Raw genomic sequence first — 16465 nt, 5'->3', positions numbered from 1 at the left:
GTGGGCTGTGTCTGCACTGGAGTATTATCTACTTCTAAAGGTCCTGATTGGAGCTCCTGAGCTGGGACCATTTACTTATCTTATGACTTTCCTGGATACTGAAATACATTCAACCCTTCCTGACTTCTCAGAGCCCCTTTCCTTCAGAGTCAGTTCTTTATTTTTCCCCCAAGCTGTCATACATTTGACTCCCTAAAGTTCCAGTCTAACCAATTCTGTGTCTCAGCTGTGTCAGTGGAGAGGCCCAAGAAGTTGCCTTCCTGCTAACCATCCCCTTTTTTGAGCTGCCATGGGTCCCAGCTGCCTGTTCCCTGGAGCAGAGGCTCATGAAAGCATGTAGAGGCTGGCAACTGTCTGGTCTCAACCTTGGACTTTATTTTCCCAGCCCCTCCCACAGGCCCCTCTCTGTGCCCAGGTTCCAGATGCCACAAAATCTGGGCCATCCATCCCAACAGGAGCTGGCGTGTCTACTCAAAACAGGTTGGGGACAATGTAGTCGGTGTGGACACCATCAATCAGCCCTTCTCCGTTGTTGTGGACGAACCAGCAGACAACCTTCGTGCCAATGCTGGCATCCTTTCTGTAATCTTTCTGGGAGCCTCTGGGGAAAGAGGAGAGATGCTGCAATACTTGGGGTGGGGAAGATGGGTGCCAGGCTCTCCGACCTGAGATTGAAAAAGGGTGGGAAGTTGGCAATTCTAACAGCCCAGAATTCTTTGGTCAAGAATGAAGTTACATGATTATTCTTTCTCAGAAGCCAAGTTTGGGCTTTTTCTTGATTAGAAAGAGCCTGGTAGGGGCCAAGACCTCAAAGAGAAACAAGGGTACCCCACAGAAGACAAAAGCCCACCAGACTAATGTGCCTGGGCAGCGGGGGCTCCTTCCTCCTCCACCTTGCTGAGCAGGTGAGGGTGTTGGAGAAGTCTCCTCACCTAGTGACAGTCAGCTGATGGTTCTTCACCACCAATGTGGCATCTGGCTTTGTGGGGTCAGAGCCTGGCCGGATGTCAGAGACTTTAAAGTCAAAGGGTTGGAAGAATTGCCCTGGTAAGAAAAACATTCATGCTGTCAGACCCTGGCCATTGCCACGGGCAACGTGGCCACTGGCCTTTTAGGGTTTATGCAAGGGCTGAATGGGGTGTTGTAAGCTGGGTACGGGATGGCTAGGAAGGCCTTGTGTATTTCTTTCCCATGCTGCTCTCAGGCCTGAACAGCCTGCAGTCTGAACACTTCATACCCAGCAGCCCATGCGTCTGTGCTGACATCCGGTGACTGTCCACCACGTAGAAGCCTAGAAAGTCACAGTGGACAGGATGTTTCTTCCACACCTGGTGTAGGACGACCACAAAGGTAACCCCATCTCCAAAGGAGACCACCACGTTCTTCTTCCTGTTGATCATCATGGATAGCCTACGAAAGGAGGCCAGAAAGTGGCTGTGGGGCCAGTGGCTGTGACACTGGGCATCTGACTCAAGGGTATCTTGTGTACAAGGCACCTGAGGGCCCACAGACTCTAGAAACTATCTCAGGAGTGTTGGAAAGAGGTTGCCTCATGCACACTGTCTCCCCTCCCGTGAGTGGATCCTTGTGTGTCTATAAGTGGGAAAGAGATGGCTGGCCTATGAGTTTGGAGGCCTGTGGTCCAGCCCCAGGTCAGTCACTGACTTCCTGAATGACACTGGGCAGGCTTCACACCTTCTCTGAGCCTCAGTGGGAGACTGTGGGGGATCTGAAGACAAGAGAGCTAAGAAGATGAGCAGCTACAGAAGAGGCAAAAGGCGGCCATTATCACCTAATGCCTTCACCCAACCAGCTGAACTGTGCAGCTACCAATTCTGGCTCTGACAGGGCCCCAGGGTTTGGTTGGGGGCCACTATGGTCACCCTCCCCTGTGGCAGGAGACTGGATTCTGGGGCCTCTGATCTTTCCTGTGACCTCCATGGGTCTCCTGTCCTGGGATTTGTCTAAATCCCTCAAGAACCTCCTTAGACCCTCAGCCTGTAGTCCACGTTGGAGACCTTGTAGGGGAGCTTACCCATCCTGCGTGACCGTGACTGTGTCCAGCCAGCTGAAAGTGCTCGGCACGGCCCTGTTCCACAGGGTGATCTTCTCCGTCGTCACCTCCACCTGGAAATCCATCTGAGCATTGGCAATGCCCAGTTTTCCAAAGTAAGTCTTTCTGGTCTTGGAGTCAGGGCTGCTTCTCTTGTCACCGACGATCTGCCCGTTAACTGTGAGGCCTGCCAGAGGGATGGGGCAGGGGGAGAGACCAGCAAGAACTCTGAGTCCAGATTGCCTTTAGGGGTGTGCCTTCCTCTTCCACCAGACGAGCTGAGCTAGGGCAGCAGAGTGGGGGCCACAAGAGAGACCAGGACTTCAGCGCCCAAGCCTGTTGTTTCCTAGACACTCTAGGTTTGGGTCATGCTGGAACATTGTGGGTCTGCCCCTTGCCTGGGCCAGGGAGTGTTGTTCAGAGAAAAACTATTCCCCAGACACAGGCTGGGTCCTACCCTAGGCCCAGGCGGCCCATTCACTCTAATCATCTCCCAATAGTGCTAGCATGCGGCGCTGAGTGAGCCTGTGGCCCTGGGCACTCCCCACCCCCAGGGGTTTCTCTGCATGTGAAGACGATGCCTTACTGGGCAGAGTGAAAACCCGGTCCATGTGCCTACCTGGTGGCACCCAAGCCCTCCCAGGAAGAGCCTCCTGGCCCCGGCCCTAGCCCACAAGCTTCACCTGTGACTGGGTCCTGAATAAGGCGCAGTACGGTGCCTGGGGCTTCATTGATGTTGAAGCAGAGGGCATCGTCTTTCTCTGGAACTTGGATGATGAAGTGGGGGTCCCCATCCACTGGTGACACATTAGAGAAGGGGCTGACTCCCGGGGCCTCTCATCATACCTGGGGCCTCCCCCAGCCTTCTGGCCTCCATGGACTCAACTCCAAGACAGGCAGGAGCACATGCCCAAGCCCCTGAGCCTTCCCCAGGAGCAGCCAGGGACTCACCGTAGTAGTAGGGGTTTTGAGGAGGCTGGTAGCTGGCTGCAGATACAAGGAGAGAGGGGGCTGAGCTAAGCAAGTGGCCCTGGGAAGTGCCCGACGACCTCCATGGGCGTTCAGCTCATGTCCCTCCCCTTCCTGCTCTCTAATGCCATTGCCCTCCCACCCCTCAGTCTCCTCAGGGCACACTGTCCATCTGCCCATCCTGGAGGGCTGAGTGAGTAGCCACGGCGGAGGGACACGTGGCAGGGGCAGGCTCTAAGCAGTGGGCGGAGGGGCAGCCGCCAGCGTGTACTCACTCAGGTAGGACATCGCGGGGCTCACCGGTGTGGCTGAAAGGAAGCCAAAGGGCAGTCCTGAGCAGGGTCTAGGGGTTCCTTCTCCCCCAGCCCTGTCCTTTCTGCCTGTTTTAGTGCTGCTGGGCCCCAACACTGGCAGATACAGGTGGAGATGTGACCCCAAAGATTAGGCTTTAGAAATGGGGCACATCCAGGGAAATCCTTTATGGGACTGGTGGCAATAGGATATGATTTTAATGTTGGGGCAGGGCTTTCTGATGTGGCTGAGATGCAAGCCATTAAGTCATCAGCTTCTTGAGTAATGCTTACAGCAAACATCTGCCCCACCCCTGGGCTTCCCACCGCCTAGTTGGGGTGAGTGAGGCGCACGGCTGTCTGTTGCTTCTTAGTAGTAAACACCCACCCATACGTGCACACAGGCACACACATATGCATGCGCATGCATATATGTACTCACGTGCACCGGTACGTTTGTCAGGGCTATTCTGAGGGGAAAGTGATGGCCCAGTCCAAACGTGCCCTGCTTATAGATGGAGGTGGGGCAGGCCAGTAGCGGCTGGGGAGGCCCTGCCTAGTGGCAGGGAGTCTGTGAGGTTCCAGTTTTGTGGAGAGAGAGGCACAGAGGACTGTGATCCCCAGCAATCCCCAGCATGGGCACTGGGGCCAGACTGCCTTGACCTAAGTACCAGCTTGGCCATCTGCTGAGTCTGTGAGCAAATAGACTGAGCAAATTAACCCGTCTGTGCCCCAGTTTCCCCATTGTAAAATGGGGATCATAAAAGGACCCTCTCGGAGGGTTGCTACAGGATTAATGAAGTATAAACAACTGACATGCTAAATTGCTCATTTTTACAGGTCACAGATACTGTCATACTGTTTGTCTCTCCCTGGGCAAGGGAAGCCACTCTCAATTAACTTACAGGGATCCTCAGGCTCAGAGAGGGGCAGAGTCATGATTTGGCAATAGGGCTGGGCCTGAGCCCAGGTGTCCCAAGTGTGCCCCCATGGCTGGGGGTTCTATCTTGCTTGGAAAGGCCTCCTCAGTTCTCTCTTGTCTCCCTTCCATAATGTCCACCCCAGTGGCTGGCTAAAGCTTACCTTCTGCATCTGCAGGTGCAGCAAGGGAGGAAGAGGAGAAATGCGTTAGAAGACACAGGGCACTGGTGAGCAAGGACCAGAGCTGGCTGCTTGGCGAACCAGCCCTAGGCTGTGGGCCTCCCAGCAGCCAGCTGTTCCCCCACTGGGTGTCCCCTGGAACTAGGAGTTCCTGGAAGCCAGAGGCCTGGAAGCCAGAAGCTCTTTGCCTCCCATGTCTCCCAATGCCAATCCCCCACCACCACACACACACCCTGTGCCTAGGTGCAGTGGGCATTTGGGATCCCCCGTTGAGTAGTGCAGTCTGGGGTCTGGTTGAGGGGTCCCAGCCTCCAGCTCTCAGGGACTGTTCCCCTAACAGTCTCTAGGTGCCTGGTAGTCTGCTCCAGGCCTAACTTTCATATTGGAAATGCTTCTTCTTGTCTAACTAAGCCCTTCCATGCTGCAGCCTCAGTCCTTTTCCTTGCAATGTCCCCTGAGCAGTGTGCCCCTTTACTCACATCCCTTTAGAGGTGCAGAGGCTCCTATTCACCCCACACCCCACTGTCCATACAGACTGCTTCACGCTGCACCCCACTCTCCCCAGCCCGTGGCCAGTTTTCCTTCAGATGTCCCACTTCAGCAAGTCTGGGTCTCCCCAGCCTGGCCCACTCCTCCACTGGACACTCAGGGATGCTGTCCAGCGCAGGGTCCTAGAGGGAGGCCTCCGGGTTCCGGCCTCCATCCCTATCCCCACCTTCCCCAGGCTTGTCGGCGATGGCCCTCTCATCCTCGTTGTCCTCAGGCTTGGTCACCACCATGGAGGTCAGTGGAGTCACAAAGTGATACTTGAGGGACAGGTCCAGGGCCTGGGCCGTGAGGTTCTCCTTCTCCTCGCCATGGGCGTTCTTGCTGTGAGGAGGGGCCAGTCAGGAGGACAGCCTGGAGAGCAGCATCCTGCCCGCTTCCCCTGCACTGGAGCGCTGGACGCAGCTGGGGATCCCCACTCCACCTACCCCCGGGTACAGCCCAGTTGGGCTCGGAGAAGACTGGCTCACAACTCCCTGGGGCATGTGAACAAGCCCTGTTTCCTCACTGGGCCTTGGTTTCCCCATGTATAAAACATAAGGGCCGGCTGGGCATGGTGGCTCACACCTGTAATCCCAGCACTTTAGGAGGCTGAGGCGGGTGAATCACCTGAGGTCAGGAGTTCGAGACCAGCCTGGCCAACATGGTGAAACCCCGTCTCTTACTAAAAATGCAAAAATTAGCCAGGCGTGGTGGTGCATGCCTGTAATCCCAGCTACTCGGGAGGCTGAGGCAGGAGAATTGCTTGAACCCAGGAGGCGGAGGTTGTAGTGAGCTGAGATCGCGCCATTGCATTCCAGCCTGGGTGACAGAACGAGACCCCATCTCAAAAATAAATAAATAAATAAAATAAGGGGCTACAACAGCCACTCGCAATGGTGTCCATGTGCGGAGTACTCAGCTAGATTGTGTACTAAAGGCTTCGCAGGCTAATCCCACCCACACCAACACAACCCTCTCAGTGGGTCAGTGTTGACCCTCAGCTCTGCCCTCTGAACACTGAGGACTGGGATCCCAGCCTTCAGTTCCACTCAGTCTCACCACCCCTGGGCCATGCCCAGTGTGGGGAGCAGGGTGCTGAGGACCCCCTTACCCCAGGGCACTCCCAGGCTGCTGGCCACGGAGCTTGCCCGCTTGAGCCTTGGGGCTGCCAGGATGGGGAGTGGCGGCCTGGGGTTCCTTACAGGCTGCTCTACAGACAGTTCCTGGACTGGGCCAAGAAGAGGGCAGCACCGCTGGGACTGCGCACTGGGGTGCCCTTCTGTTGGAGCCCAGCCAGGGGTAGGCACAGGTGGGGGCTGGGGCTCTGCTTACCGCTTCTCCAGCAGCTGCTCGATGGTGAGATAGGCCCAGAGCCGCTCAATGTAATTCCCGAAGATATAGTCCCGCTCCTGCAGGGCCTTCTCCATCTCCTTCATGTCCACCTCCTCTGTGAAGGTCAGGTCGTTGGCGGCCTGGGGTGGGGGTGGAAGGAGGCAAGGGGCTGGAGGCCTGGGTGGGTCAGGTTCAGGGGCCACCACTCCTGGACCTTCACGAGGCCAGAGCCCCACCACTGCTGATACCCCATCCCCATCACATTTCCAGGCCCTGTCCCCACTCACCCCATGGCCCTTCACATCCGCCTTAAAGCTGTTCACGTCCTCGCCCACCAGGCGCCCAGCCACCACAATCTCAGAGCCGTCATAGAAGTGCTGGTAAGTGTTCTGGGTGAGGCCCAGGATGGCATTCTCGGGGTACTCCATCTCCACACCTGTCAGCAGTGGGTTGGCCACCTCCTCATAGAAGCCCTGAAGTTCAAACAGGGCCGGTCATCTCAAGCCCCAGGTCAGGCTCCCACCGATGCTGCAGCTGGGCATCCACGCCCCAGGGCTGGGCCCGCCTTGGCTCCTAATGCTCACTCTGCCTGTCCCTGACTACATCCTTTAGTCTGTGGGGGCCACCCCACCGCAACTCCCTGCTCCCAGGTAGACACAGGGAAGACTAGAAACAACAGTTTTAGAAGTATTTCCTATTAAAAAAAGAAATATGAAAGGACAGAGTTCTTGGCACAAAGAAAGTATTTAAGGAATGTCTATTGGAATGAAAGCAAGAAGGAGAAAAGGAAGTAAAGAGAGGCAGATGAGAAGGTGATGTGTACATGAGCGCAGAGATCCGGAGACAGAGGAGAGAAGGGATGGGGTGGCTGCCCTGCAGAGGTGGAGATGCCGTTACCTGCCTAAAGCAGGAACAAAATTGCCAGATTCAGCAAATACAAAGACAGGACATGCAGCTACGCTGAAGGTCAAATAAACAATGAGTAATTTTTTAGTGTAGGTATGTCTGTTATGGGTTGAATAGTGTACTCCTAAAATTCAAACTTATTTGGAGACAGAGTCTACAAAATAAGGTCATGAGTGTGGGCCCCAATCCAATATGATTGATGTCCTTATTAAAAGGGGAGTTGGACACAGACATCCAGAGGGAAGATGTGTGCAGACACAGGGAGAAGACAGCCATTGATAAGCCATGGAGAAAAGGAAAGAGGCCTAGAACAGATCTGCCCTCATAACCCTCAGAAGGAACCAACCCACTGCCACATGGATCTAGGACGTCCAGGCTCTGGAACTGGGAGATAATATGTTTCTCTCATTGAAGCCACTTGGTACTTAGGGATGGCAGCCACAGTACACTAATATGAAGTCCTGTGCAATACTTCGGGCATACTTACACTACAAAAATTCGTTATTTATCAGAAATTCATATTGAACCAGATGTCCTATGTTTGCTCTGATAATCCTACTGAAGAAGCAGGCCTGTTGTGTAGCCCAAGGACAAAATCAGAATCCTTATTGATGGGTAAGAGATAGTCAGAGGTGGATTTTGACCCAAGAGGAAGCTCTTCCTAATAACTAAAACTGTCACCTTATGGAGCAGCTGTCTGAGGAAGTAGTGAGCTCCTTATGCCCGGAAGTGTGCAAGACAAGGTGTACCTGCAACTGCAGATCGGCATCGGAGTCCTCATAAATGCGCCGGGCAAACCCATGGTTCTCCAGGGCCATGTTCTCCAGGAAGTTATAATTCAGATTGTTGCCAAAGCCCAGGTTATACAAGGGGAACTTGCCCCCGATGGCGTTCCGCACATTCTCTTGGATTTTTTCAGGTCTGCTCTCACCTGTTGGAGAAAGGGGTATTCATAGTCCCCAGGGCTGGGGCTGGTCTAGACCAGCTGTGTCTGGGGAGACCGGACTCCTGCACATGCAGAGTTGGTGGAGTCACAACCAGGAGCCCTTGTGGGGCAGATGGTGGAGAGCCCTGGCAGAGAGAGGCAGGACCCTGCCCTTGAGGGAAGGGAGAGGCAGACCACAGGGAACCCAGGGAAGAGCTACCTCAGGTTTTCCAACGAGCCAGCTACAGAGCCAGGAGCAACAGCCAAGTGCTCCAGCCCTAGCTCAAAGCCATGCCCATGCTCCTCACCAACATTGGCATCCCCATCAGTCAGCATGATGACGATGGAGGTGCTCCTCTCCGGGACTCTGTGCTCCTCTCGGGCCTTGTTCAGCATACTGATGCCCCTCAGCAGCCCATCATTGATGTTGGTCACTGGGACACAGACAGACAGCACCGTGGGAGGGTGTCCTCAGGGTGCCAGTGTGCAGAAAGGCTGGAGCGGAGGAGGCTGGGACAGCCGGCCCCACTCATGTGCCCAAGAACCCTATCTGCCAGCCCATGGTGGTACTCAGCAAACAATGAATGAACCAGCGCGTGAACAAACAAACAACTTCCACTTTCAAATGGGGATGAAAGGGTTGCCAGAAGATGAGAAGCACATGGTGATTGTGAAAGCCCTTTGGCAAACAGTTGGACGGACTCCCAGCCCCTCTTGCTGGGAGGAGAGGGGAGTGTGTAGACATCATGTGTCATATTCCATATGAAACAGGGCCAAGAAGAAGGGTTCTCTGTGGCCTTATCTTGCTGGGACTTGTGAGATACCAGGATCATGGATTAGAAACAGAAAGAATGAGTTTCCCTGGACCACAGAGAAGACAACCGATATCCTGTCTTCAAGCCTGAGGACCATCCACTTCCACCTCTACCCCAGCTCGGATCTTCAGGACCTGAGACCAGCAGAGTCCCTGCCCTAACAGGGGGGTTGCAGGCTGCTCAGGGACAGAGGGAGGCACCACTAGAGCACATGGGCTCTGGCTCTGCTCTTACTTCCTTTATCCTCCATGCTCTTCACAAACGTCTTGGCCTCCTGGAGGTTCTCGGGCGTGGCCTGGACTAAGTGCTCTTTCCATGTGGACACATCTCCACTGAACAGGATGAAATTCAGATAGTCTTCCTCCTTCATATCTTCCAGGATTCTGAGAAGGGCCTCCTTTGTCTGGAGGAGAGAGAGACAAAGAGCTGGGAGAAGCTGCAGCAGAGAGTGAAGTCCCTTCTCCGCTCAGCAGGCGGTGCAGCCCACGCCATCTGCACCAGCGAGCTCTGCCTGAGGCTTGCCACAGAAGCGGGCAGAGGCCGTGAGCCTTCTCTTATCCTGTCTCCTTTCTCCTCATTCACCACAAGGATCAGCTTTTTCCACTTAAAAAAAAATCTCCTCTACTCCCTACTCCCCCGAGCCCTGGCTGTGCCACTGGGGCTGATTACCTGCTCTAATTTCCGACCAGCCATGGAGCCGCTGATATCAATCACGAAGGCCACATTCTTAGGCACCACTGGAAGGCCTCGCGGTGCAAAGAAGTGCACGAAGTAGCCATTGACTATCTGGAAAGTGGGGAGAGAGATGGAGGCCAGTGTCCTTTTAGCAACACCACGTTGACTATTCTTGCAGGTAGAAGTCAGACATTTACCAGCCCAAGAAAAAGACGTTCCTATCCCACCCTCTAGGGGGTCCTGCACCAGGCTCTAGGCCATCAGCGGTCCCATATCCTATAGGAAAACAGCCTTGGGCTGAGGACCCAGGGTGATGGCACTAGATGCAGCTGCAGCCTCTCCCCACCAGCCCTCGCCCCACCGGGATGATGAATCGGCCAGCCTGGGTACCTGCACGTTGCCAGGAGATTCTCTGTTCACGTCATAGGTGATGGTGAAATCTCCATTGAGGAGGGAGTCTGTACAGGTTGGGCATGAACGCTGTTGGTCTAAGCTGGGCTTGAAGGACACATGGCCCTAAGGGATGGAGATGAAAGACCTTGCTCAGCTCGGCCAGGGCCTGCCCACTGGCAGATCTCAGTCCTTAGCTGAGGGAGCAGACGTGCAGCCTCACAGGGAGGAGCCCTTAGCAGCACAGAAGCTAGCCAAGAGCTGGAGGCCTGGGCAGCCCTGCCTGCCGGCGGCGTGCTCTGCAGCTCCCAGGACTCACTGGAAGGCACTGTTTACCATTCTCCAGCCGTTCTGAGCACTGCTCTTCCCCTTGGAGATCAGGGCTCCTGGCGGGGCACAGGCCTTGTCTGAGTCAGCTTCCAGCTCCCTTTGTCTTGGCCTCACACACCCATTAGCCCAGCCTACCTTGGAGCTCAGCACTGAGAAGCTACTTAGGAAAGGGGTAGCTTCCCATTAAAAGGAATTTCTTGTAGGGTGGTTTGGAATTTTGCTGTGTGGGTGCCAAGAGGAGGGGAGGGAGAAAGGAGGAGAATGGGGAGAAGGAGGGTCCCTGGGCAGGATGTGGTCCTGCAGAAGCCAGCAGTCCTCTGAGTGTGTGCCCCTCGGGCCTCGCCCTAGAAGTCGTGGATGACTGGTTTGTTGTTTATACAAACATTTATTCACCCACTGTTCACAGCCATTAAGGCCCCTGGAACAGCTGGGAGCCTTGGGGACTGGAGCCAACCAGCCAGCACCAAGAATGAAGTTCTCTTTAGTCTTTCACCCCTCATTGTGGAGTCAGTAGATCTAAATGACTCCCTTGGGCCTCAGCCTCTGGGCCTGTAAAACAGGGAAGATAAGCCCTGCCCTCTCCATTTCCCAAGGGGGAACGGGACCAGGCTTTGTAAATGGCTCCTCTGGTAGGTCATTGTCAGCAGCCCCTGCCCTCAGCATCCTCGCTCCCAACCCGAGTGGGAAAGGAGGAAGGTGATAGTTGAAGATTGATCCCCACCCCCACCCCAACACATGCATGCTTGCAGCAGCTACGCCCTGGGCTGCAGGCTTGTTCTGCTGGGGTCAATGTTCCTGTCCCCTGCCCCGCCAGGTCTGAGAGACGTCTACATCACCTTTTTCCCTGAGAAGGACTTGGTGAGGGCGCTTCCCAGGAGGTCATTGGTGATGAACGAGGCCTCAGCATCCAGCATGCTGATTCCCTGAGGCTCAAAGATGTCTACGTCAATCTGAAATGGCCAAAGTAAGGAGATGTCACTTAGTGACCACAGAGGCCAGTTCCCAGAACAAGGCCAATGGGAATGAGATGGGTCTGCGGTGATGCAGGGACCCTCTGCGACAGTGCTGAGGGCGAAGCCTGGTGTCTCCCACTGGGAAAGTGACCACAGGGGCTTGGAGAAGAGTATGCTGATCCTGAGGTGTTACCACCGCCTGCCATATGCATACGAAATTCCACCACTGACGCTTTTCCTTTGGCTTTCAGCTTTGAGGTAGGAAAAAATGCCCATGTGCCCAGTGAGAAGCCTTACAGAGGCACTTGCTGGTGTTGCCCTAGAGGGCCCAGCAGGGAATCTGCATCTGTGGAGTCCGTCCCAGCCTCTTCCCCTCGCCCCTAGATGCTGGGGTCAGAACCACTGAATTCCTCCAGCCTTCCCAGCCAAGGGAGGGGGATGCGGTGAGGCAGAACTTTTGCGTTTTTGACCCCCGCCTGAGACTGCCCCATGGGCCAGTTCCTGCATCCCGCTGCCGTCCCCCCAGGGCTGCAGGGGCGGTTGATTACCTCGAAGTGTTTGATCAGTTGCTTAGGCTGGACCTTGAGGTACATCTCGTACTTGCCCTTGTGCCTCTTCAGGAGCTCCTCGTAGGTTAGTTCGAAGGTGACTTTGCTGCCTGCAGCCACGTTGACTGAGACGGTGAACTTCTCCAGCTTCCTCCCAGAGGCCCTGAACAGGGTTCGAGATGGTGACTCCCTCAAAGACTGCAGGAGCCCACCCTTCTGTGGCCCTCGGCCCCAGGCCCAGCCCTTTGGTGAGGGAGATCCCTAACCGTTCTGAGCCTCGCTTGCCTCAGCCTCAACATGAGATAATGGCAAAATCATGGGCACATTTTGCTATAACAATAATAATAGCTGTTGTTGCTGTTTGTAGCCCTGAAGGCCCTTGAATCCCAGACATTCTCCCCAAGGCCTGGGAGTCCATGCTTACTTGACCAAGCCAGCCGTCTTGCCCTGGGATACAGCCTTTTCATACTGCTTCTTGGCAACTTCCTTCTCCTTGACATTCCCAGGGTAGGTAACACCGTCGATGGTCCTGCAGTGAAAGAGAGTTGGGGTTGGGGGGATCACACTGGGCCAGACCCCCGTTCCCGAGCCCAGAGCCAACAGCCATGGTGGTACCCACAAGGTGAAGTTGGTGATGAAGGCTGTCTTGGGCAGCTCCACATCAAAGGAAACCTCCTTGGCTGTGTCTGCACGGTTGACCGCTCTTGTGGTGACAACATTGTGAGCAAAACGGGAGGTCACCTTGGAGTTGATTTTGGTACTGTAGACCTCGACGCCATTGGCCACCTTTGGGGAGGTGGGTGGAGAATCAGCCAGACTGGGACACTCTAGAACCAGGTTTGTAACCCAGCCACCTCCCTTGCAAACTCCCTTGCAGGCTCTGAGGCCCCTGCCCGGCACACAACCCTCATCCTGCAGGTCTCCTACATTGGAAGACTTGGCGGCGTCCCCAGTCTCCATGTTCTGGCGGCCACCATTATTTGGATGCTTGTCCTGCCTCCTCAACTCTACGATCTGTTTACACACCGCTGCAGCCAGTGAGAGCTTGCCCTCCCGGGTCCTGTCACCCTGAGCTCCAGCCATGCCCGGGACACTGGCTCTGGAGCACCTGCCCCTGGCTCTTCCTGCTCATCCTCCACACCTCACACTCCCTCAAGCACACAGCCCAGCCCACCTCCTGGGTCTTTAGGTAATTGCCTCATTCTGTCTCCCAAAAAGGAACAGATTTCCTGTGCCAAGGGAAGTCTCCAGACACCCTCTTTCCAATAGGGGTGTTGGATTTTGAGAGGCTCTAGGGAGGTGTTCCAGCCCCTCCCCCTAGGGATATAAAGATGCTTCGTGAGGGTGTGGCAGGGACCGCATCACAGAGCCAGGTACCAGCAAATGCTAAGGAAGTGTCTGCAGAAGGAAGCGATGCCTGTAAGGGGCCCTCTTGGGCTACATCCTGCGCGGTTGGAGAGGTTGCCATTCTGTGGTGTGCTCTTTCCCAGGAGTCCTGCGCCGTTGGAGGCTTCCAGGGCAGGGGGCCGTTAGCTGTTTGCCAGCTGTGAGGAGTCTGCTGTTATGGCCTACACCTTCAGCGGTTGGGCAACCAGCTCCATCCTTCCCTGCCCCACTGGGTCCCACCCCCCGGTGAAAGTTCTCACCCCTTCCGGGAGGCTCCGTTTCTGAAAAAACAAAAACAAACACAAACAGAGAAATCAAGCCAAGGCCAACGCCAAGGCCTCATGGCCTGGGAGGCTCTGGGCTGAGACCAGGGATACAGTGGTGCCCTGCCTCCCACACACCTGAGTGGCCCCCGGACATAGGGCCCTCCAGAGCCACATGTCAGAGCAGGAAGAACTCTGAATAGATGGGGAAACTGAGGCCCAGAGAAGGGCAGGTCTCCAGGTTACCAGGAGAGCAGGGCAGGGGGAACTGAACCCAGAGCTCTCTTCACACCCCACTTGCCCCACCTCATTCTCTCTCCCATTCTGCCTTTCCCCCGCCCCCAGGCCCCTTTAGGCCTCCTTCCAGAGTACCCCTACCCCCGCCACACCCCACAGGGCTCAACTCAGTGTTTTGTAGAGGTTACACTCGTCTGAGACTTGAACTTTATTGCCCCTCAGTGAAGTGCACGGTTCATGGTGCATCACTCTTTTGACAGGTGGGGAAGCTGAGGCCCAGGGAGTTTTAAGAGCCTTCCCAGGGTTAGACAGCAGGTTAGCATAGGCCTCAGCTGGAGCCCAGTTCTCTCAGTGTCCACACTACTCCCAGCGGCTTAGTGCCCAGCCCTCTGCCTCCTCTTCACTCCTCTTCTCTCAGAGGCCTTGCCCAGCATGGTGTCTTTGCCCATTCTACACCAAGACCCAGATGGCAAAGAGGGGGCAGACTTACCCCAAGCAGCAGAAAGGGGCCTCTCGGGGAGCCAGAGGCTGCCAAGCCAGAGAGCAGAGCCAAGATGAGACAGGGCCACCACGCAGATGCCATTGCTGAATACTCAGGCCTGGCCCACACTCCTTATATGAGCAAGCCTGGTGTTTTCCAAGCAGGGTCAGTGACCCGCAGCGGGGGTGGGAGGAGTGGAGGCAGGAAGGGCCTCCAGGAAGCTGGGCATGGGTGGAATGACCGGTCCCTCGACGTGTCTGTCTGACAAAGCCCTGGTGGGTCTTGCCAACAGTGTTGGGGCTTCATTCCTGAGAGACCAGAGGACTTGGAAGAGGCTCCCAGGAAAGCAGAAGCTGTGTGCCAACAAATGGACCCTGGGACTTCCTGTCGTGGGTGATGGAGATGGGGTGTGGGGTTGCATTTAGAGCAAAGGGCATCTCAGCATTGTTGCCTCTTATCCCTACCACTGGGACTGCCTCTCTCTGGCCTCCTGGATTGCAGCCCCTCCCTTCTTGAGGCAGCCAGGGCATGAAACTAGACTGTCACCTGCAGGCTGGGACCTCCACAGTGAAGCCCCTCTCTCACTACCCTTCTATGGCTCCCAAGGCCCCAGGGAAAGGACACACGATGATCCCAGCAGCCCAGCTCTCTCTGTGATCTGACCCCAGCTTGCTTTTCTGAGTTTACTCTCTTGCACCAGCACACCCTCCCCTTCTGCACATATCACATCTTTCATCTCCCTGCCAGCCCCAGTGCCTCCCCTCCAGGACCCTTCCCCCGCCATCCCCTAGAGGACTATGGGACATCCCTGCTCCAAGCCCCAAGTCCCCTGAGGGCCTGCTTTATCATGACCTTATGTTGAGGTTGGTGTGCTCAGATCTGCCTGCCCCCTCTGCACCCAGAGCTCCTGGGGGCTGAACCATGTCATGTTTCCCTCTGTGCTTCCAGGACCCAGCCAGGGACTTGGCTGCCCTCAGCCTTTTGGGGAGTCATTGCCCTAAAAGTCTGTAGTGAGGCTGGGCTCCAGCTTCCACAACAACAGGAACTTTAGAGGCAGGACCTGGTCTCAGTGGGGGCTGGGACCTCCTGAGCCGCCCCAGGACCTTGCCAGCCTAGCCCCTTCAGGGCAGCTGTTGCACGCCCACCATAGCCATGGCTTCTCTGAGCTAAGCTGACCCTGTGACCCTCCCACTGGGCAGCCTACTACTGCATGGAGTAGACAAGGATGGCTGGGTCCAGGACAACTAACTTATGGGGTGTGCAGCGGCCTCAGCTGAAAGCTCTAGTGCTGACTGGGATATGTGCAGAGAGAGTTGTTGGGAGCAGAGGAACTGAGAAGGCAGAAGGCAGAAGGCAGATGCCGCGGAGCAGCGGAAGCCCTGAGGAGGGTATGGTCTAATGGCTGGAAGAGGCAGAAGCCACAGAGCAATGACAGAGAGTTGCCAAATCAGCCAGACACTATGGCTCTTGCCTGTAATCCCAGCTCTTTGGGAGGCTGAGGCTGGAGGATCACCTGGGCCCAGGCGTTCGAGGCTGCAGTGAGCACTGTGTTCGTGCCACTGTGCTCCCGCCTGGGTGACATGACGAGACCCCCGTCTCAAAAAAAAAGAGTTTCCAAGCCCGTGAAATGATGGCCAAGTGGCAGATGCTGCCTGTGCTTGGTGTCTGGTGGGGCGGTGCCTGTTTCCCTCAGGCCTCCTGAACCCTTACACCAACCTCACTGGCAGCAGGCACCAAACTCAGGTCTGATGGAGGCCAAACCCAGCAGGTGCTGGTGCCTGGGTGTGGAGAGAAGACCCCGCAGAGCTGCCATGGCCTCATTTCCTGGTTCCTGGGACGTTTTCAGTCCCGTGGCTGCTGGCACTGGGTGGCTGGCGCTGTTGCCCAATGGCTCCTCCTCACAGACCAGCAGCCGCTTGCGAGCTTCTCCTGTCCTCTCTCATCTGGACCACTGCCCCATCCCCAAGTGCCTGGAGTTAGTTTGGGGAGAGGGACAACTCGAAATAGGGATTCTGGAGCTGCTCAAACGGCCTCAAGGGATGGCTGGGGACTTGGAGGAACCAGAGTTGTCATGCAGAGTTTAGAATTAGACGGAATCTAAGAGATCTTTGGGTTCACCCCCTTTCCATTCTACAGGAGAGGGAGATGAGGCCCCCATTGGGCAGGCCTTGCCAAGCGTGACCCCGACAGCTGGCAGCTCACAGCTCTTCCTGGAGAACCCCAGGATACCTGGGAAGGTGGGCTGGCCGCCCCACAGCCTGCTGCTAGGGGCTCTGTGTTCCC

At 55.8% G+C, this 16465-nt stretch overlaps 1 protein-coding gene across 1 annotated transcript; it reads right to left on the bottom strand.

Annotated features, from left to right (window-relative positions):
• Positions 1-355: 355 nt before the first annotated feature.
• ITIH3 (inter-alpha-trypsin inhibitor heavy chain 3) lies at positions 356-14292 on the bottom strand. Its single transcript, XM_065540746.2, is given in 23 exon segments — positions 356-601; positions 933-1044; positions 1238-1410; positions 2036-2240; positions 2737-2850; positions 3005-3040; positions 3298-3330; positions 3755-3868; positions 4396-4404; positions 5129-5283; positions 6274-6413; positions 6561-6746; positions 7929-8110; positions 8413-8538; positions 9154-9322; positions 9589-9705; positions 9985-10110; positions 11151-11264; positions 11816-11978; positions 12240-12344; positions 12435-12601; positions 13462-13482; positions 14192-14292. Coding segments are annotated over 23 exon segments (2790 nt in total). The 5' UTR covers positions 14285-14292; the 3' UTR covers positions 356-471.
• Positions 14293-16465: the final 2173 nt, after the last annotated feature.

Source organism: Macaca fascicularis, chromosome 2 (genome assembly GCF_037993035.2).
Source record: "Macaca fascicularis isolate 582-1 chromosome 2, T2T-MFA8v1.1".
NCBI classification, from domain to species: domain Eukaryota; kingdom Metazoa; phylum Chordata; class Mammalia; order Primates; family Cercopithecidae; genus Macaca; species Macaca fascicularis.
The sequence above is the reverse complement of the archived record's forward strand: the minus strand, read 5'-3'. Positions and strand labels throughout refer to the sequence as shown.